The following is a 24023-nucleotide window of genomic DNA, read 5'->3' as shown; positions in this document are numbered from 1 at the left end:
TTTATTTTTTTGACATATTTCAATTAGTCCAAGTGAATTAATTGTATTTTTTAAATCTTTGATATTGTTATGGTATTTTTTATGTTAATTGTTTTTTTTTTAAGTAACTCATTCAGACACAATGTAAGTATATTGTTATTGAATTAAATAAATGAAATGAAAAGGGACATCAGGGTTTTTGTGAAAGTTCCGGAAATTCAACTTCTTCAGTGCCCACCTAGATTTTTATTTTATTTTTAAAGAACGCTAGCCCCATAGTATTTCGCGCGTGTCATGGGTGTGTTTACAATGAACAATTTCATAAACACATGATACCCACATACGATACAACAATTTGTGGATCACACAAAGAGTTGCTCCGTGAATCGAGCCCCAACTACCTAGCTGGTTACCAGGGCTCCGGATCGAAGCAGGAATAGAAACAGGGTGGTTTTTAGTCAGTAAAAGGCTGACACTCCCTCACGCCTCACTCGAGGCGCGAGAAGACAATAGATGATTTTCACCCTTTAAAAAGAGTTTTAAAACTACCCAGGTTTTAAAACTACGGAACCAAACCTTTAATAGTAAAATATGTTCCGGTAGTTACACTAACCTACATAATTTGCGTTGCCATAGCAACCGTGAAAGCAACATGGCCGCCCCGCCCTTCAAACTGACACGTGCCTCGATGTTATTTTGTTTTGTACTATGCTATTGATGTTTACGTATTAATATTGAATATTGGAATGATAATGGGTACAACAACCATGGTTGAAACCATGGTTATAACTATGGTTGTTGAGCAAGAGAGTTTAGGTTTGATTCCCAGTGAGGTTTTGCATTTCTGGACGTAGTAGTAGAAATATTGTATGCTAAAAGCGTATTTTTTTGTTTTAAAAAGCAAGGTAACAAAAATAATATTTTTTTTTAAAAAAAGGGAACAGCCTTCGATTTTTATATCGCCTCCATTTTCTTTTGAGTCAGGTAATATCCCTAAACCCTTCTCCTAAGTTTGAAAAATACTATGCTGAAAACAGAATTAAAATCGATTCAGCCAAACGCAAGATAATACCGTAAAACCTGCCTTACTTATACTGCCAAATCGTCATTTTTCGCTCTAGCAACATTCGCGAGCAAAAGTTCCAAAGAGTTTTGGCATACACACAAAAGTGTTGCCAGCTCTTATCTTTTTATTTGTTGGCAATATTGGCTGCGATGATTTATTACTTTATTTGATGTGGCAAACTTTTGATAAGTTTAATTTGTATCCATTCATAAATAATCTTGTTATTGGAATATGTTTGAAAGAAGAACGTGATTTGAATTATGAGTTCTATTTTGGGAGTATCGATAAGAATGTTTTGAATATAAAATGTAATTACGATTGGAGGTATCAAGGTAGGTAGTTTTCGTTGAATGAACAAGCTTGAAATTTCGCAGTCAAGCATGACGTCATGTCTTTTTTTATTGTATAAGCCGGTAAACGATAGGCGGATCACCTGATGGTAAGCAATCGCCGCCGCCCATCTACACTTGAATGTGTCGGCCTTTTGGGGTTAGGAATTTAAGGGTTGTTGGGGAATCAGGGATGGTGATTCAGGATCCATATACCTATCTTCGAAAGCATTTGTTTCCGTAAAAAAACTTATCTATTTTACGATAATCTATAAGACATTAACTAAAAAAACAGTTATGTGAAATAACTTTAAATGTGAACCTGTACTTACTCTTTTTCCGTCTTGTGCCGTGTATGTATGTGTTTAAGTTCATTTTGACATACATAAAATATTCTATTTAAATAGAAACTTCCCAACACAAACAGCAGTCTACAATTCAGAACTTACTACACCTAACGCCATCTACATTTGAAGTACCGCACTAAAGCGACACGATTCAACCGAACTCGAAGTTAACGTTAACGCGTAAGTTTCAGTTCATTTCGTCACCGTTCACTATGGCAGTGATAATAATATTAAGTTTCAAACTAGGTTAGGTTATAAACCGAGCTGTTTATGTCTAGAATTTCGAACAAGTTTTCTAAAGGCTTTATTTCAGGTGCTTTTGATGAAAGAGTGACAGTTGAATCTATTTTTATAGGTGTGGAAAGACCTTTGAAAGTCAATGTTTATATTAAACTTTTTATGGCAAAGGGTGGTAAATGAGCTTATTTATGGTATTAGTCGTAAAATGAGCAGACGTAACAGCTGATGGTAAGCAATCGCTGCCAACCATGGACACCCGAAACACCAGAGGCGCCACAAGTGCGTTGCCGACCTTTTCGGGATTGGAGAGTTAGGGAATGGGTTGATGGTTAAGCAGAATCATTAATACTAATATCTGTAACAGTCACTTGTCACCCGTTTCGTTATAAATTCCACGTAATAAGGAAAGACCCTATTATGATAATACAAGTATGCTATATTTAATTATATTTGAAGAGAGTCTCTTGATCCAAATACCATTAAAATGCGTAACACGGCAGTATTTCGCACGTACATCTTCTTCAAACTGACGAAGATAAGTGTATCTGTAACTTCAGAGCGTAAATACATTAATAGGACGATTCAGAAGATAACATAACAACGTAACGTCACGCCTTTTGGTTCGTGATGAGGTAGGCAGCACTTTTGAACTATCACAAATAATTATTTAATAGTTTTTAAACTGACATGGTCACTAACACTAGATAATAGTAACTCGAAACGGGATATTTACCATGTTTTTATATTTAGATATTTCTATGGGTTTTCGATAACGTCGGCACTGTTGCAAGCGCCATGATCACGGATGCATCCGTGATCGTTCTAGTACTAGAATTATTTAATAGAATTTCAAAAGTAAATAATTTAACAATAAAGTCTAAAATGATTTATTTACTCGCGATTAAATCAATGTCTATTTAAATATAGATATACTAAACACTTGATCTTAAAACAATATTAATCACGGTACTTTTATATCAATAATAGAGACTAAACAAATAATAAACGAACGAACGTAGGCGTATCTTAAAATAACATAAATCTTTCCCAAATCTTATCATACAAAGTAAAAACATTTTGTTACAGTTAGTCCTCTAAAACTTTTACACAATAACACAATAAATCTAAGCGAAGCGTAATAAAATTCTTCTCAGTACCAAGACTAATTTGTCCCATTAATTCTCTTTAGCAAATGGTCACAGTGGGGCGTCCACAAAGTACCAGGAAACCAGGACACTGGGCGTGGTTAAAACAACATGGAACTTCACAAATATGGATTAAATTATAGCTTTTGATACAGCCTAATAGGTTTCAATGTACGGGAAAGAATTATATATTTTTTGCTATTGAAAGGAGGGTAGTATTGGAAAATTATTATTGGCGCCCAACTGGGACTCGATTTCAAACTCAAACTCAAAATATTTATTTGCACGTTAAGGTAGGTATTACATTATTATTTCCGAACCTGATTCGAAAATATTGGTTGTTTTCTCTTCTGTATTGTTCCTATAATACGATATTTGTTTGAATTATAGAGTTTTTATAAGGCGTATAATTTTGGTAAGGGACATACAGTAAATAATATTAAAGCACAGATAGTGATAACTCTATTCTACTCATTTATCACGCTTACACCTTCTTCCATTGTCTATATTCTTTTTTTTAAAGTTTCCCTCACTTTAGGATATTCTCCTGTGTCATGGGTGCGTTTACAAACATATAATTTCACATACACATGACACCAAAACCCGAAACAACCATTTGTGGATCACACAAAGAGTTGCTCCGTGCGGGAATCGAAACCGCTACACGTTGCGTGGCAGGCGGTTACCCAGCCACCGCACTAAGCGTGCAGTCAATTGTCCCCAACCTCTTGTATGTTGTTATATGAGGCACAATAGAAAACACATTGTGTCTCGCGTAGATCTGCATTCCCACAAAAAACGGGTATAATAAAATAATGCAGTCAATTAAATGCACATTCAAATTAAAACTTTATAACAATCCAACAAAGTCCACATTCAAACAAAACGTTTGAAAGCAAAGAGTCTTTTTTTCAACTACCCTCAAAAGTTTTTCACTCGAAACTTTATAATACCGGAGTTATCTATAATGAACACTGGAACCCGACCATTGTCCCATTCATGAGGACTTAGGGAAGCTGTACCAAGTCATATTGTTTGGACTGGTCCATGGCTGGCTTTAGGGGCTTTTTTACCAGAGATGTGCTATGCTACGTTGCTGTGGATGCATGTGGCTTTCACTAATCATATTCATTGGTAGACATAGCTTAGTACTTGTGGAAACGGACTCGGCTAAGCTATGTTTTTTATATGGAAAGATGCATGCTATTTATTTATTTATTTATTTATTAAGGCTTACCAACTAAGATACATACAGACAATCTTAAAAATATGGCTAAGCTATGACTCGGCTTTTTATATGGAAAGATGCGTGCTATGGATGTGTGCAATAGATGGCTTCACTACTATCGATACATCGCATACTCAAGCTGCGCATCTTCCTCGCACAGCTACATAGCTTAGTATCAGTGGAAACGGTCACATAGTTGCACAGCTTAGCTTACATCTTCGTAGCATAGTTGCATAGCACATCTCTGGTGTAAGAGCAGCCTTATAATACTATATCATGTTTTAAAATGGCTTCATTTGGTATGTGTAATGAACACTGGAGCACCGACCATTGTCCCATTTATGAGGACTTAGTGGAACTTTTCCAGGACTGAGCCCATATTGTTTGGACTGGCTCAGGACTGGCTTTATAATAACTATATCATGTTTTAAAATGGCTTCATTTGGTCTTTGAGTATACTTTTGTTTTTATGCTATTAAAGTCTGTGTATGATAAGCTGTTTATTTCCATGATAGTAGCTTCTGCCAGCGGGTTCGTATGCATTCCCGGGATAGTATAGTATAGCCTTCCTTGACAAATGCACTATCCAACACAAAGATATTATTCAAAACAGACCAGTAGTTCTGGAGATTAGCGCGTTCAAAAGAACGAACGAAGTCGCAAGTGGTTCGATTCCCGGGTCGGGCAAAGTATTGCTGGACTTTTTGTTGGTTTTTCGAAAATTTCTCAGTGGCAATGGCAATAGGCTCATCCTCTATTACATGGTACATTGTACGGTGGCATTAAATGCCGTAATGTGCACCTCTGTCTACCCCTTCGAAGTTAAAACGCGTGACGTGGCATTTAGGTGAGAAAAGAGAAACCTATCACCAAATTCCATATCCTCGTCCCTCCTTATATTCACGCTCATATACTCATGCCTTCCTGAAACCACTTTATACATATAGGTACTCTTTACTAAAACCTCTTTTCAATACCTAAGACCTAAGTTCACGTGTATCTCTCCCGTGTCCTTATTTCAACCTTGGTCCCGGGACGCAATCTATTCTTAGATGGTAGTCAATCTTAATAAACAGAGGCCTACAGGATGTACACATCAAGCTGAACATAACCAGTGTATCATGAACTCGCTTTGTATGATCTTTCCCTACATACAACGGTCACGTTATACTGGTTTTGCTTAGCTTGACGCGAGGCGTGCGTACGTAGGACGTTCCTGAAAATCGATAAGGTTCTTAAAGAAAATGTTATAAAAATAAATTGTATATGTTTAAGGAGATATTATGAAATAGGGATGAGTCTATAGCCATGGGGGAAGTTTCCTATTCTATCAAATAAAACTCATAACCTTCCTTTTTCTCGTAGTCGGATAAATAAAAAGACTTGAACTAGTCAGCCATTTTTATTCAGCTGGGGTCAATGTCCTATACAAGATTGAATTAAGAGAACCAGCTTAGTTCGTGTTGCCTGTCTAGCTGCTAATCCAATTACTAGATTCTATTTTAGTACCTAGACGTACTATGTATTGAAAATACAAGGCGAAAACGAAAAATGTTTGCGTGTTTAATTTTGAACCTAATTCAGTAACCTTTTTATCGTGACCTATTATTACTTTACGGACTAATCGACACAATATCATTGGTATCAGTCCAAGGTATAAAACAAATTAGTTTTCTGTTGTCTGTTCTTATGCATGCTTAGATCTTTAAAACTGCGCAACGGATCTTGATGATGCGTTGTTTAAATAAATAGTTGGATTCAATAAGAAGTTTTATATGTATCATTAGCTGGTCCAGCTAGTGATACATATAAAACTTCAAACAAACCAGTAGCTATACTCCGTACCACCTCAAACCTATTTTTTTCACCTTTTAAAGGACTTTTAAAAATAATTGATGACCAACATTTGCCAAATCGGTCCAGCCGTTCTCGAGTTTTAGCGAGATTAACGAACATCAATAGATTTTTATATATTATAGGATAGATATAGGATAGAAGATATATTACGAAACCAGTGGCGAAAGTTAGTAAAAATAAAAATGGTGGCATGCGTACACAAAAATTGCAATGCGGCCAAAATAAAGTAGACTGCGCACAGAACAATGGACTAAACTAATTTCCCAATCCTACTTACATCACTTTTTACGAGGGTCGCGATATAAACTTTTTTTAGTACCTACTTCGAGGTACAAGCCAAAACCAACCTTGTTAGGATGGAAATAACGACGACAATTAAATTGCGGGCACGGTTTATGGACGAGTCTACTTATGGCATATTTTTATTGCAATATGAGACTTCATCAAGTCATCAGATTTGATGAAAAAAAACTGCTAAGTATGAAGTTTTTGGTACCTATTATCTTTTTCTTGGGTCAAGTAAAGTATTATTTGATGTTTTGAGGCAGGCCTCTGTTCAAAGGATTTTTTATGGTATAAGCTGGTAAACGAGCAGACGAATCACGCGATGGTAAGCAATCACCGCCGCCCATGGACACCCGAAACACCAGAGGCGTTACAAGTACGTTGTCGGTCTTTTTTAGGGTTAGGAATTTAAGTGTTGTTGGGGAATCGCGAAATAGGAAGATTGGGAAGGGGGGTAATAAGCCTGCGGTAACCTTACTCACATAACGCAAGCGTTGTTTCACGTCGGTTTTCTGTGAGGCCGTGGTATCACTCCGGTCGAGCCGACCAATTCGTGCCGAAGCATGGCTCTCCCACACTTAAATATAATTATATCTATAATAAATAGTATGTCTTGACTCATATTTTAATATACAAAATGCTTGCTACTGGCATTGAAACATTTTTACTCATTTTTCTTTTTTTTTTTTAGATTCTAAGCATTGTATATCACGTTCCATGTATTGTGATGAGTGACGTCACTCCGCGTTCTATTTTTGAATGCGGCTTTTTTCAGATCAGCGACAAAAACATTCAGCCTAGCTTTTTTGGCTGCGAATTATTTTTTGGTTTTAGTCTTTTTGCCTTTGGTTGCCTGTATTTTATTGTCTGGTTTTTTGGTTAGCTAATGTAGGTTTTTTTTCTGTTTTAGCTATTAATGTAGAGTGGGATATTTTTAGTGATACCTTCAGGGCTATTATTAGAACTTGAGACGAGATATTTACCATGTTTATCTATGAGTTTCCGATATTTCGGCACTGTTGCAAGCGCCATGATCACGGATGAACTGAATCGAGTTCCAATACTAGTATTAGTGACCATGTCAGTTTAAAAACCTTCAGGGCGCTTACGCCCAAATATCTACTTAAATGCTACTCAATTTTAAGTTCTACTTTAACATCGTGTTACCTCTGTCATTTTATAAATAATTGGAAGCGATAGAACTAGTCTTGAGAGCGTTTGAGTATTTGTAAGTACATTAGTCTTCAATCGTAATTTTGATGCAATTTCAATCTTAAAAAAATCTATATTTATTATATGTCAAAACTATACAATTCCAATCGTAGCCGTTAAAATACCATTCAGAGTACGGAATACAAAGCAAAATTCAATACTATTTTGTTAATTAAATATCCACACAATATAGATGTTATGGGCGCTAGTTTTGCAATTTAAGAGTACGAAATTTCACAATATCAATGTCGATCGATCGAAATTGGATTTAAGAGTAAGCCCCAGTTCAGATATTACCATAATATTTTACATCAGAATAAAACGGATCTAATAGGGATGATAACGGGGTATGAAACTCAAAAATATATTTAGCCCGTCAGTTACGTAATTATTAGGCACGTATTTTTTCAACGATACTTAGATAAAATTGATCTAAGTTTAGGAGTTGAAGCAAATATGAATAAGAGGTGACGTCACGCGACATTTCAAATCAATGTATTTTATTATCTCCGAAAGTATTTGTATTTCCATAATAAATAATCTACAAGACGGACATTAAAATAGTCAGTCATCTACCCTATTCATTATTGATTCAAGCAAGTTTGATCCCTTTGCTCATACTGATGTGGGTACATAAGATAATGTTTAAGTACACAATGAGATATACATTTAATAATGTTCATATAATATATTATTCAAGTTGTAATCTAATATTCTACAAAGAAAATGAACTTTTCAAACTCTTTAAACGACGCAGTAATGTCTAAAAACCTTGAAAAAAGAATCAATCAAAAGGACCCTTTGGGGGCACAGTTCAAAAGTTCAAGGTGACGATTGGCCGAGGTCGTTGCCCGCCGTTATCGACCAATGGGACGGTCGCGCCGCACAGAGGCAACCAATCCCGGGCGACTGAGGCGCGGCTTTATTGGCCCATATAAGACCGGGCGGGAAAAATTGCAGGATTGGAAATTTTGAGGTTATATATTGAAATGGGAAAACGGTTTTTCGTGTTTTATTAGTAAAAAGATACATTTTCGCGGTGAATTTGTTACGGGATCGAGATGGAAATAAATGAGTAATGTTTTTAGAAAATGAATTCTGGATTCGAGATTGCTTTTTCTCATTATTGTTTTCGCAAATTGACAACGAATTTGTTTTTCTACATCGAGAATTTGTTTTATATCAAAAAACCTAATTCGGACTTGCTTACAAGTGTGCTAATATCGCGATTACTTATTTAGGACAAAAAGTTATGAGTGTTTCTGAAAGCAGTAAAATTTTATGGTTATATCTTGATCTGAAATTTTTAGTGACTGATAAAACTGCATCTCATGTGACACAAATAATGTGAAGAAAATAATACTAGGACCCAATTAAATCGAATGGGTCAGGTCAACCGGAGTAATACCATGGCCTCACCGAAAACTGACGCGAAACAACGGTTGCGTTGTATTTCGTTATATAAGTGAGGTTACTGGTGGCCCAATTACTCCTCTCCCCAATCTTTCTAAACCCCCAAAAGGCCGGCAACGCACTTGTAACGCCTCTGGCGTTTCGGGTGTCCATAGGCGGCGGCGATTGCTTACCATCAGGTGATCTGTTTGCTCGTTTACCATAAAAAATACCGGCGTATACCATAAAAAATTCAATGAAATGCCAACCCCAAAGGATAGAACAACCTATATTATTCTATACGTAAGTTACATAAAGACACTGAACCAAAACATTGAACTCACTGCTGACCTCTCGATTGAACTCAGTCGTAATGTTACGTAAGTTTCAGTCGATAGAATGTTGGCAAGAGTCAACGTCTGCAGTAATGTATTAGATTTCAAGTCTGCTACCAGGTACAAGTACAGTCAGCTACGTTATTTGGTGTACAGGTGAAAGAATTACAATTGGGTAGATGACTAATTTTTATTTTATTGTCCGTCTTGTAGATTATTTTTAAATATTAGACACGTATTGTTTATTTTCTTATGGAAACAACAACTTTCGATGATATATTATATTGATTCGAAATATCGCGTGATGTCACTTATAGGTACGTTTTTATACGTAGAAATGATGTATTTGCCCCCATTCTTAAACTTTGGTTCGTTTTACCTAATATTTTTTTATTACCTAACTGATAAACTAATTAGGTTTAGTATAACAGCTATTGCTGAAGTAAGTTACGATCTTTTTTTTCTATGGGAATCAAATACACTACGATACATATCATATTCCTTAAAGATATCGTGTGTCATCACATAGATATTAAGTGTGGGACAATCATGATTCGGCACTAATAGGCCGGCTTGACCGGAGTGATACCACGGCCTCACAGAAAACAGACGTGAAACAACGCTTGCGTTGTGTGAGTGAGGTTACCGGAGGCCCAATTAATTATTTATTGTGGACATTATAATGAAACCATTTCTTTTCTAACAATTGGTTAAACCAGAAGACGAATTAATTACTGTATGCTGAATCTATTTTTTTGTATATTTTTTACTGCATATTAAGTAACAAGGCTGACTGTACATAGATCGGGGTAGGTCGTTCACCTCTCCCCTGTGGTGCAGATCAATTCTAGCATCTCAAGTGTAAAATGAGAAGAAATATTGAGTTTTTATCTGAAGTAGACTTAGAGCTGTAATGGTTAGACCCGTTATGTAAATAAATGATGAAACAGTTTTCATCATTTAAATTTATTTAAAGATTCAGTAATCTCTGCTTACCCAAGCTGAAGAGTTTGTTTATTTGTTTAACGCACTAATCTCTGCAACTACTGCTAGGCTATAATTGCATTTCGGAGCTGCTGACTACCTAGCGGGTTTACCGGGGCTCCGGCTCGACAGGCAGGAGTAGGAACGGGGTGGTTTTTAATCAGTAAGAGTCTGACACTCCCTCTCGCCTCGCCCTGGCGAGAGAAGTCATTGGATGATTATCCCCCCTCAAAAATAAAAAGCTATAATTGCATCTGTAATTGTCAATTTGAAACAGTCGAATTGAAATTGATCTGATCGCATTATCCGCCGTTGGTCGAGATTATTCTCACGACCAATGACATGGCTCAATAGCCTGGCTGGTCCCAATTCTTTTTGTGTGGGTTAGTGCATTTATCAAAGAAGTGTATAGGCTATAAAACATCATCCTATGTTCAATAGCAGCTAAACAGAAACGGTGAAGACGCGCGGTAGCAGCTGGTATTACAATGTATATTAGTGCCTATTTCACCACGTTCATATGAGGATGGTTTTTCACCAGAGATGTGCTATGTAGCTATGTTACGTAGATGTTGTAGCTAAGCCGTGAAACTATGAGTAATTTTTTATTGATACTAAGCTATGTAGCTGTGCGAGGAAAATGCGCAGCTCGACTATTCGATGTATCGATAGTAGGAAAGCCATCCATAGCATACATCTATAGTACGCATCCATAGCACGCATCTTTCAATATAAAAAACAGCTTAGGTGAGTTCGTTTCCACCTGTGTTAAGCTATGTGTACTAATGAATATGATTGGTGGAAGCTAAACGCATCCACAGCAACGTAGCACAGCACATCTCTGGTAGAAAATCATACTAAGTACCCGATAAACTTATGTGACAGATACATAGCGGTTATCTAGACATTGTAAAACAGGCCCCTAACCTTATATTATATACCTACCATTTAGATACGTAGGTACTTGACAATATACTTTCACATAACACGAACAAATACATGCCATAACAATTCAATCAATTCACCATCATGTTTCGCAATAACGACTTTATTTCATAACCCATAAAAGCTATTTTCGTACCATACAGCCTTATATACTTGACTAAATTACCTTCCCGTATGTAATATAATAGCCTATAGGCCACATTAGGTACATACAATGATGTCATAATGGGACAATGGAGCTCAAAGTTTAACGTTAGGTCTCCAAATGCGAAGTCATTTATAAGTCGACGCCCTAACGTATAGGAATTACTTCAGCAAATGTACTAGAAATGGCATTTTGATTATCCCTTTGACTAGGAAGGTTGTTGTGGCATAGGTTTCTAGTAGTTTAGTTAAATTAGATAATACCATAAGATATGCTAGACGAGCTTTTGTTTAAATCATTAGGAAATGCTACATTTTTTTATGGTATAAGTCGACATACGAGTATATGGATCCCTTGATAATTATCCCAAGTCATAAAGTAAATAGTCACTCAACCAATGCAACCACATTTCATTGTTCTCTTTATACTAAAAGCAGTTTATTTACGTCTTAATATATTCTTCAAAAGCTATTTTTCTCTGCAACATGAAACCGTTATATTGTTCTATCAATATTGAGAGGAAATCACTCAGTAGAGGAGTCTTTGTTCCCTCCCAAGCTGAAATATTCCATCGGTCGCTACATTAGATGGGGGCCTGACGTCACACTATTGAAAGGCTGTGGTTCTCAAAGTTTTACATAACAATAGGGGTTTTAGTAAGATGTCATTCTTTTAAGGGTTGTATTTTTTCTATTTTTGTTTGTTGTATTTTTACTAGAGTTTACAATAGAGAAGATTTTATTCTATTTGTTTAATTTTAAAGAATGGCAGGCATAATATAAACGACGGTTTGAAAATTTTGTTATGGTTTTTTTTAGAGTAGGCAGATTTTAATCGGAGCTACGGACTGCCTAGGGGTTATCGGGGCTCCGTTGGTGAAGCAGTGGCAAAAACAACCTTAATTCATTGTTGTACAACAAAAACTGCCATAACAATTACGACTTAATTGGCTTTGGACAAATTACCTAAGCTCATGGCTCCCCGAAGAGATATCAAAACTAATGTCGGTTTTAAAATTTCAAAATCATTCATTGTTCTGGCAATGGTTTCTGTGTTTGACGAGGAATAATTTGATGTGGTTTAAGTGCAAAAAGACGTGGTAAATAATTAAGACCATGTAAATTATGACTTAAATTAATTAGGCCTGTGTAGTAAAAAGTTCTAGCAAAATATGTTGTACTAAAACTACATTATATTCTCAATCTCTTTTGCTATAACTTTATTTGACGATACAAAATTAGTAAGTTTTTACCAACTACCTTTAAGAAAGAAGGAAAATCTTTTTTTACCAACTATATTATCTTTTAGAAAATCAGAAAAACAGCTTCATTTGCACTGTTACAAGGTATTGCAACATTCCATACTCGAAAAACATAAATGGTAAGTATCCAATTCTGTTATAGATACCTACTTTGTTTTTCAAACCACTTAATATAAATTCAAACTACTTATTCAACTAGTATCAACAAAAACCAATCACAATTTCAATAGAATCTATTAACCAAATACAAAATAACTTCTAAAATATTCGTCTACTTAGTGACTCACTCCTATAGCTTGAACTTTGAGAACCGCTGGCAGACGGCCGCCATATTGTCGCCACAGACAAACATACATGTTTATGATGTCTAAACGAATTGTAATAACGGAATGGTCTGAATATGTATATTCTAGTTTAAATAAAGATCTTTGCGATTGATTTTGTTTTAAGGGGTCAATGTTCTATGCCTTTTCTTGTGATACCTAACCTATTGTAGCTATTGTCATAAATGGATCCTGTTAAACAGAAAAGATCCAGCCAACGTTTTACTTCTTTTGAGAAAATGATGTTTAAAGTTAGGCTGATAATAAAAAAATCGTATGAGTATAATACACTACTAAATTTCCAATAGGTACTGTAAGATAACTTTAAACTTATTAAGATTTTTCCTTTTTAAATAATAAATTTCCCCTACTTAGATGCGTCTAAATCATTCATGTAAGTACCAAATCCTTTCCCAAAATTATTTCACCATCAAAATCCAAAATTCGCTTTGGACATCAACCTTAAAATTTTGCAAAAATACTTAAATTTTTACATGCAAGCCAGTATGATTGGAGTAGCTAGACTTTGGCTCCTTGCCAGGAGTCAGAGGATTTTTCGAAAGAGGGAAGGAGGGTATAAGAGGGTGCCACCAGCTTATGATTTTACCCAAGCTTAAGAGGGTTTACGCTCAGGATGAGTTTGCAATTTGTGAATTTTGCTTACTTAAAATTCAATGCAGAATTTTTCGAAGTTATGGAATGAAAGATTCATCAATCATATTTTGAAATTGAAAAATGTGGGAATACATTTTTATAACCCTTTTCTGAGAAGTTACAAAACATAGCTTATGCTATCGTTCTGTGTCGATATTTTGTTTCAAGCAGCTTACTCGATGTTAATCTGTAATTTCAGATTTTGACTGCAACCACAATAGATGTATCATTACGCCTTTTTCTTGTTATTCCGAACGGGTAGGCAGAGTAAAACACTTAATGCCACTGTACAATATACACCCACTTTTCACCATTTGTGTTATAAGTCCCATGTAATAGGGGATGTGCCTATTGCCATAGAGTGGGCACAATTCCAGACTCCGTGACTACTGCTGAGATTTTTTTTTAAACTGAAGCCCAGTATTACTTTGCTCGACCCGGAATCGAACCCGAGTCTCTTTGACCAACGAGACAGTCAACCTCAATAGAATTAATGTCAAAAATCTTCAGTAAACCGACCGACATCTAGGTTATTGAAAGAGGTAATTTTATTGCTGACAAAAACTTAGTAAACAGACAAAATATCAGTACATACCAGTTCAAATTCACACCGGCCTAACTTGCTACCACAAGCAAAAAAGTAAATGATAAATAGTGCTCAAAAAACGTGTTCCTAATCCGCAAAACCTAGCCTAGCCTAACAGTTTGGACATTAATCTTTATATAACCGTCTCGATGAAGCCGTACAAGTTACCTAAAAATGGCTGCTATCGTCTCGATCAATATACTTCTATAATACGTTTAAGTAATATAGGTAACAACATTTAATCCCCAATCCCCAAAGAGATAGGCATTATATGTAGGTAACACCTATTTTTTGTCAGTTAAGTTGGGAGTCCTATGAAATTTCTGGTAAGCCTGGGTCACCCTGATCCGGGTTTACCGAGACTCCGGCTCGAAAAGCAGGAGTAGGAACGGGGTGGTTTTTAATCAGTAAGTGTCTGACACTCCCTCTCGCTTCGCCCGAGGTAGGAGAAGTCATTGGATGATTTACCCCCTCAAAAAAAAAGAAAACTTAGAAGTTCCTGAAACGGAAATCTTCAGGATTTTAAAAAGCCGTAATTTAGTAGTATTTGTAATAACTCAATAAAAGGCATTTTGTCATAAAATATTTTTTTAAACATCTAAGGAAGTAAGGGAGACTCAAAGCTGATTTGCTGACTGTTGTAGTTTCATAATACCTATTATTTTACATCACGGCTTCGAATCCCGGGAGAAATCACGGCACTCCGCGACTATTGTTAGGTACCTCATGAATTCTTTATTAAGGCTTTGAATAAGTTTTATGAAACTGCTTAGAAAGAAATATTTTTTACAAGGTTTTAGGACAAAGTTTTTGAAAGTTTGTCAGTGGTAGCACGGAGTCTAGAAATATGCCCAGTATATAGCAATAGGCTCACCATCTATTACATGGGACTTACAACATTAATTGTGAAAAGTGGGTGTAGATTGTAAAGTGGCATTATGTGCCATAATGTGCAACCTCTGCCATCCCCTTCGGGTATTTAAGGGCGTGACGATATGTATGGTTTTAGGACGCACTTGTTTATAAAAAAAATACCGAAATATCAGAAGTTTTTTTAGTCCTGGAATTTGTAATGACTTATTGAGCAGAAAACTTCAAAACCTTCCTCAAAAGACCACTATTACATCAACTTGCACAGTTCTCTCACATCATTATTTATTTGATTTGTCTGGACTTTAAAAGAGACTATGATCTCTGAGTTTGTTTCGGCATTTCTTCTCAGAGTAGTCCGATAGGAAATGATTAATATCATTTTCCGTTTCGCCACCAATTATTTTACCTATTTACCTGCTTTTCTATTATTTTTTTCCTGAATTCTATAAACCTCACGGAGCCCGAGACCTTTTCAACAAATGCAAAACCGTGGAAATCGGTTCGTACGTTCTGGTGTTATAGCGTCAGGAAAGAAAACCCGACTTATTTTTATATTATAGACTAAAAATGTCAGTGGTTCAAAAGACAAAATGGTCTGTATTTTTTCACCCAAAATCTGACAGAAGCAGTTGCTCAACTATCAGACCACCAAACCGTCAAAGAAAAACAGCATTAATATTAACACACTTAAGGTCTATCTTACCTTATCTACGGGCATGGAAGGGCACGCTCGGCACAGGTTCCAGAATGATCCGATCATCTGGGCACGCCTCTAGGCCGGGAGTCTGTGGGCCACTGGTTTACGCCCTCACTGAGCTGGGCTGCTGGGGCATTCGCTGCTGGAATAGAAGGGCAGGAGGTTAGAAGGTCAATAAATGGCTGTGACATACGGACGGACGGACAGACAGACATGACGAATCTATAAGGGTTCCGTTTTTTGCCATTTGGCTACAGAACCCTAAAAAGTCACAATGTTAGAAAGTGGAAAGTTTTTTTAGGAGAAAACGAGAAGCCTACAGATATGGACATGGATACGGCCTGATAGGTGAGTAAGAAATAATTAAGGTCCCTACGTGTTATCCCAGACTATAATTAACCCCTGTTCCAAGTTATCTTGATCAGCTGTTCAGCTGTTTTCACGTGAATGAGTAATAAACAAACATACAAACTATCACATTTATAATATTAGTAGGATTAGTTTAAAGGGTCGCAAAAGACACAAAATCTACAGTTTTCAGATATTTTTTTGAGCGGTGATAATCTTTCAATACCTTCTCCCGCCTTGAGCGAGACGAGAGTATCAGACGCTTACTGGGTAAAAACCACCCCGTTCCCACTCCAGTTTTTCGAGCCAGAGCCCTGGTAAACCCGCTAGGTAGTCCGCAGCTCCGGATCATACAGTTACGAATCTAACACATGACTAACTTAGGTAGGTATTCAACTAAATAAACTCATGCCATTACCCTTAAAATGTCACAAATATCATCGCTTCCCCAACTCCCCTTTGCCTAAAGCATTTTTGGGTCTGAAATCTAGACTATGTGCCGTATGAACGTTAAGTACTAACTTTGGGTTGTTATCCTACCCAACATTAAACCCGCCTGTTCAATGTAGGGTTCAAAAGTTACTGCTAATTACAACTCAGGCTTTAATTGATGATACTTTACGGACCTTAAAAAGCTCTGAAACAACGCAACGTCACGCCTTATATGGCAGTGGCGTTGGCAGTGGTGGACCTGCACATGACGCACGTAATGCAAATACCTACACCCACTTTTCACCACAACTCCCATGTAATAGGAGGTGAATTGAGTAATAAACTCATAACAAGGAATCCAACAATTGGGGTTTTGATGTTAATCGACTTTTGAGACTGATTTCGATTCGTGAATATCATAAATTATTTAAAAAATCGTCGGTCGAAGCCGCGGGCAAAAGCTAGTAAAAAATAAAGATAACCAAGACCAAGCATCCTTTTAACCAATCATGTCCCATTCCCTATTCTATGAAGGAAATCTCTCAGTTGATTAAATACCAAAAACTGTTCAGCATCCTTTGAGATAAGCTGGCAGGCTTCCAAAATGTCTGGCCTGTACCTTTTGAAATATTTTGTAATTTAAAGTAGAAAGTTTCAATAGGGATGCATTTGTAGATATTGATTAAGGATTGGAGTTTTCAAAAGTCAAAAGTCTTATCATTTATTCCAATTAAACCATAAATACTTTACTTTTAAAATATTAACAGTCTGTCAGTCTATCCGTCAGTGAAGCTGCTGAAGGTGCTCGTTCTAAAGTGTAGGCTTCGAATGGCAACGAATCAGTAAGAAACTCCATCTGATCTCCATCAAATGGACAAGGGTTGGAGTTGGTAATGCAATTGATGGCATATCTTAATGGAATGGGTGGCAAGAGAGTAGAAGGATAGACTTGTACTGTTAGGTGTCACTTAAAGTATTAACTGCCGAAAGAAAACTGTTGAAGGCAAATCAAGTTAAAGGTCCAACTTTTTTAAGTGTCACCTGTCTTGGCTCAGAGGTCCCTTAAAATTTAGGAGAGGTTGGTGAAATCCGACATCAGACCCGTTTTACTTTTTGAGTATAGGCCAGCAACGCACTTGTGATTGTAACTAATCTGGTGTTGCTGGTGTCCATAGGCGGAGCTGATAACCTTAGACACTCAGACACATTTACTAAAACCACCACAATTTTAAGATGCTTTTCCACCAGATGTGTTATATAGCAATGCTACTAAGGTGTAATAGGTAAGTTGTGTAATTATGTGACCATTTCCACTGATACTAAACTAAATAGCTTTCCAAAGAAGATGCGCAGCTCGATTATGCGATGTATCGATAGTATTTGCGATAGTAGAGAAGCCTTCAATAGCACACATCTATAGCACGCATTTAAAAATTCTATCTTTGTTGAACCCGTTTCCACCAGATGAATATGATTGGTGGAAGCCAAACGCATCCACAGCAACGTAGCATACCACATCTCTGGTGGAAAAGCACCCTGAAGCCCCCATATTTACACGACACGGAAATTCCCGTATGAAACTAACTAGTCAATTTACTCACTAGTGGTTTTGCAACTAAACTTTGCAGACTCGATTTAGTTAGAACGCTAACTAGTTAGTTAAATTTAGTGTTCAATCAATATCGGGTATTGGGCCACATCGAGTTAGCGATAAATTTGCACACGTTGGTACATAATAAATAACTTATTGATTATTAGCTGGCGCTCTCGATAATGTCAATAGAACGATCGACTACTGGGTTATTTGGGTAGAGGACAAACGGGCAGACGGGTCACCTGATGGTAAGCAATAGGGATGATAACGGGGTATGTAAATTAAACATGTAATTTTTTATTTTGTCATATAAGATAACAATACTTCAATAAGACGAATCAAAGTTTAGGAGTTTGGAGTCTACAAGATGGACATTAAAATAAAATTAGTCATCTACCCTATTAAAACTGTCAATAACTTTTTTTATGTAATAGATGACTAACGAGCAGACGAGTCGAGACGAGTTTTGCTGTGCGAGGCAGAAAGTTGCGCGAGAAGCGCACAGTTGTGGCCTGCCAACCATCTATATGATGGGGATGGAAGTGCTGTCGTGTAGGTCGATGGCGAAAAGACGCGGCAGGTATCAGACCAAACACTTTCTCAGAATACCTAGATCAAATAAGTTCATAGACCAAATATTTAACTTTCTTTTCCTCGATCCCTGTATATGATAATATCGTGATATAAAATCGTTTCGCGTGGCATGTTCTAATTAACAAACTCATTTGAGTTGTCAGCGAATTATAATTAGCTGGAGCTAATTAATTACTAGCCTCGGTGCTGTAATGGTTGCGTAATGGAAGTCGATGTCTAGGTCTTGGGTTTGATGTTCGAGTTGGTCATAAGGTTGTTTGTTGTGTGAGTGTCGTGGTGGCACAGTAATTTGAGACGCCCAAAGTGCTATTACAGAAGAGAAAATAAAGAAGAGCTATTAAGATAAGCATGTTAGGTATGATACCTATGCCAATGCTATCAATCCGCCAATGATATCAAATTATATCTTTATCAACTTCCATCCCCATCATATAGATGGTTGGCAGGCCACAACTGTGCGTTTCTCATGAAATTTTCTACCTCGCACAGCTAAACTGTGAAATGAGCTGTCATCGGCGGTATTTCCGAACCGATACGAACTTCAAACCTCCAAGAAAAGAGGCTGGCAACGCATCTGCTGCTCCTCTGGTATTATCTGATGTCCATGGGGGGCGCTGAACGCATACAATCAGGTGATCCGACAACTCATGTCTCTATTCCATAAAAAATATTTGGAAGAGCTGTAAATTCCGCCTATGTACCCCATAGAATAAACAAAGGTGTAAGTTTACAGTGAAATGCTTACTAGAAAATAACCTGATAAATCTTCAAGAAAACACTTCACACTCTAATTTAAATCATAACCCAACACCTCAAAGTTCATTTCCTGTTGAAGATTCCCTTCTGAAACAAAATATTTTGAAGCTGAAATAATATTCCTAAACGCAAACACATTAGGAAAATAATTCACGCTTTCAAAGATAACGCCCTTTGTTTCATAATTTTCAGGTTTTCAGGCGTTTATTTCGAACGATAAGACGTAATTATTACCTCCCGAAATTAAAACAAAGCTTGAGCCTCGTATTTTCAGGAATGAAACACAATTTCCTGAAATTTTGTAACCTTGCGAAAAGTTCAAGGTTAAATATTTTCAGCGAATTGTATTTTGTTTTATTTACTTTTGACTTTAAGAAGGGTTGAAATTCGTGGTATTTTAAATCATTATTTAATAGCTTTTTTGTGATATAAGCCGGTAACTAAGCAAATGGATCACCTGATGGTAAGCAATCGCCACCGCCCATGGACACCTGAAACACCAGAGGCGTTACAAGTGCGTTGATGACTCAAAATATATGCGCTTCTAACTATTCCTACTAAAAATAAATAACGTGATAACTTTAATTAAAAGCTGAAACAAGTTCCTGAAAAATACCTGAAATAGTATTCAAATTGCCTGTAATTATCGAGGCTACTTTCGAAGTCTGATGGTTTGTGAGGAATTACTGAAATTTCAGGCCCTCCCTAACCCTCATTATGAAGGTTTTAACAAGTTTAATTTAGGTAGTGGTGTGTTTTTGAAAAGTGAAATTTTCATGTATACATATTACGTTACAATTTGACTGCACGGTTGGTAACGCGGTGACTGGGCAACTGGCTGCCGAGCGACGGGTAGAGGGTTCGATTCCAGCACGGAGCGATTCTTTGTGTGGTCCACAAATGGTTCTTTCGAGTCTGGATGTCAAGTGCATGTGAACTTGTATATTTGTAAATGCACCTGTGGGTGCGTAATAAAAAGTTAAATTTTCACGTATATTATTACATCGTGTTTGGTTTAAGACTGCTTCTCACGGATGAAAGTGCGGTTTCAAAACCAATCAACGCCAGGTATCAATGTGACTTTTTCCGTACTTTCTAAAATTTTTTGGACACCACTGACGAATGGTGAAAGAAACCATAGTAAGGATATCTGGGCTTATCTAAGTAAGACGGGGTTTTCTTCCTGACACTATAACTCCAGAACGCACGAACCGATTTCCTCGGTTTTGCATTCGTTGGAAAGGTCTTGGGCTCCGTGAGGTTTATAGCAAGAGTTGAGGCGCTTGAGATTTTTAGAATTCAGGAAAAAATTCATGAGATAAGCAGGAAATCAGGAAAAGTCATTGGTGGCGAAACTGAGTTCGCCGGGTTTGTTAGTAATTTCTAATTATAAGTTTGAAATCATACTTAATTAGAAATTACAAACCCAAATCTCCTCACGATGTTTTCCTTCACCGTTTGTCAGTGGTGTCTAAATAATCTTAGAAAGTAAATATAACATTAATTTAATACAGAAGAGTGTTTCAATCATCGTCTATCTAATTGATATTATGATTTAGTTAAAAAGTAAATATAAATAGTAAAACTAAAAGTTGATATTAATATTATTAATGGCAAAGTGATGAAGTTTGGATGTTTGTGTGTTCAATAATATTGAGTGGGAGTATTAATAGCAGTCCTAGGGAAAAATAAATTAGGTTTACCGTTTTATTTGTGATTGCTTACAATTTCTATTTGTTAATGCGTAGGCGATTATAATTCCAGAACGAATCCTACTAATATTATTATAAATGCAAAAGTTTGTATGTTAGTTTGTTACTCCTTCACATTAAAATGGCTGAAGATGTCGAGAGGAATTTTGGAACAGGGGTAAATTATAGTCTGGAATAACACTTTTTATCCGGTGGTAGAAGCTAGGGATGTTTTATTTTTCGTAATAATATTATGTCCTGTGAAATAAATACTCGTTTTTTTTTTGAGGGGAACATCATCCAATGACTTCTCCCGCTTTGCGTGATGCTAGAGGGAGTGACAGACTCTTACTGACTAAAAACCACACCGTTCCTACGCCTGGTTGAGCCGGAGTCCCGGTAAACCTGCTAGGTAGTGCGCAGCTCCGAACACCTTGACTTGGTAGCCGTATTTATGATTAGCTAATGTATCTTTTATGTTCCTTTTATAATCTTTTACGTTTAGCTAATGTAATTGACAATTAGGGCCTAATACTCAGGTATTAAAATATAAAGTCAAAGTCAAAATTATTTATTTCAAATAGACCGGGAAGGCGCTTTTGAACGAAAAGAAAAAAAATGTCTGTCTGTCGGTCAGGCCTCTAGTGAAGCCATTTGCTCGTTTCAAAGTTTAGATTCCTATGGAGAAGAACGAGCAAGCTCAATAGGTTACTCTTTTTCAGTCAGGTTCACATGCTATCAGTACTTGGTTACATGGTTTTGTTAGTTCAATTATGTGAAAAAAATTCTACCATTATTTTGGTATTAAGATAAGTGTCTTAATGTTAGGCTTTATTAAGATACATTAGAGATCAGGGACTTTTTTATCCGGCTGAATATTTCGGATAACCGGCTGAGTTGCCGGTTCACCGGGCAATGCTATCAAACTCAGTGGCTTGGTAAAAATTCTACCATTATTTTGGTATTAAGATAAGTGTCCATTCCATGTTTTTTTAATAACGTAATGTAATTTATATTTAATGATAATGATTTGCTGTGCTATGGACTCCTGTCTGATAATATATAATTTGTTTATTACTGACCATGGGCCTCTTCTCGCATGGAGAAGGTTTGAGCATTAATTACCATGCTTGCTCAATGCGGGATGGAGAAATATAACTGTAAGAAACCTATTAAAGTAGTTGAGCACTATAAGATGACATTTATTTTTTAAATTATATCTGTGCTTTATTTTTGCGAAGGCTACTAAAAGTTAGAGCTTCATTTGTTTTTTTCAATACTCATCGATTCAAATCTAGAATCATTTGAATCTTTGATCCATTAACGTATCGACGCCATTTTAATACCACAAGCACAGAGTATCTTAGGAATAAATCTGAGATATGTCTCATAATACAAACAGCTTCACACAGAGCTATACAAAACCAGTTTATTGTGGTCTCGCTTTGTATGATATCTTCGCACATCTAAAGATCAGCTTTTATTGGTTTTGTATGGCTTGATGCGTCTACATAAAACATGTAAAAGCCTTCAAAGGGAAATATGATAGCCCTATATGACAGTAGAAATATATGGAAAGTCTGTAGGTATCTTGAAAGGCTCTTGTTCATTATTTATATGGAATCAGAGCCTGTAAGACATTTTAAAGGAATTTAGGGTTTATGTTTAATGATTATATGGGTGAAATCTGCAAGAATATCTATGTATAAACTAAATGTAGAGGGTGTGGTTTATTTTTCATATGGGATATGGTGTAAATGAGCAGACGGTGATTCGTCTGCTGATGGTTGGCGATTAGCGCCGCCTATGGACAACCTTCAGGAATGAAGTGGCATCATAAGAAGAAGAATGGACAATCAAAAGGTGGCGGTTTGTCGTTCTACGTGGAGGACTAAGGGGAAGACCTTTGTGCAACAATGGACGTCTTCTGGCTGATGATGATGATGAGGATAGCCACTACACTAGAGTAATTATTAATTTAAATAATAATAAAAAACTTATAAACATTTGCCGTTTCTACAATAGTTATAGGTTATATCAAGGCTTCGGTTTCAGTCACAGGCTTAATTTAGTATGGCTTAGCTTAAATATATAAAAAGATAATTCTATATAGGTATTTTTAATGCTCCAAAAGTACCTTTGTATAAATGAGTACTTCACTGAAAATTTGCTATGTTTTTAAAGGATACACTAGCAAACGAGCTTAACACGAGTATCACCTGATGGTAAGCAATCGGCGCCGCCCAAGGACACCCGAAACACCAGAGGTGCTACAAGCGCGTTGCCGGCTATTGGAAAATTATTCACTATACTGATTATGCTTAATATCAAGCTATATTCTTGCCACATATTAGAATAGGTTTAGTCCAAAAAGGTAGGAAGCACTAACTTATGGCCCTAAAATACGGGTACCCTTAACTTGGGTAAGGTCCAAGGTACTAAATCTAATCCTGATCTACGGATACCATTAGCTGACCTCAGGAGTAAGAGGCTCCTGAATTTGTAATGAGGGAACCTTCTACTATTGTGCAATTTATGGGGGTAAGCAGAAAGGCAGGTGTAAAGGTAATAAGTGAATGAATGAGTGGAAGGAAAGCAGATTGAATTTGCTTTTAGTTAAAGTTGGTTGAAATTGATGAGATCAGTGGAGCCCCTACCGCGACTACCAAGCCTTATAAAAATACCTATAAACCCCAAAGAATATCAATTGGATCTCCCCTAATCT

The 24023-nt window shown here is 36.6% G+C and overlaps 1 protein-coding gene and 1 long non-coding RNA gene across 8 annotated transcripts in view; both read right to left on the bottom strand.

Moving 5' to 3' along the window:
- The window catches only part of LOC126911585 (uncharacterized), a 297716-nt gene that overhangs the window by 225606 nt on the left and 48087 nt on the right, over positions 1 to 24023 (bottom strand). The gene's annotated exons all lie outside the window — the stretch shown is intronic.
- LOC118280602 (uncharacterized) overlaps positions 1 to 24023 on the bottom strand; it is a 76083-nt gene that overhangs the window by 51135 nt on the left and 925 nt on the right. For 6 of the 7 annotated variants that reach the window (XM_035600795.2, XM_035600793.2, XM_035600785.2 and 3 more), the window contains exon 2: positions 15890 to 16025. In XM_035600795.2, the coding sequence (XP_035456688.1) occupies positions 15890 to 15946 (57 nt within the window). In that variant the 5' untranslated portion in view covers positions 15947 to 16025. The remainder of the gene's footprint in view (positions 1 to 15889; positions 16026 to 24023) is intronic. The other variant, XM_035600784.2, reaches the window with a different exon arrangement.

The sequence above is a fragment of the Spodoptera frugiperda genome, chromosome 16 (genome assembly GCF_023101765.2).
Source record: "Spodoptera frugiperda isolate SF20-4 chromosome 16, AGI-APGP_CSIRO_Sfru_2.0, whole genome shotgun sequence".
Taxonomy (NCBI): domain Eukaryota; kingdom Metazoa; phylum Arthropoda; class Insecta; order Lepidoptera; family Noctuidae; genus Spodoptera; species Spodoptera frugiperda.
Note: the sequence above shows the minus strand (reverse complement) of the source record. Positions and strands in the feature narration are given on the sequence as shown.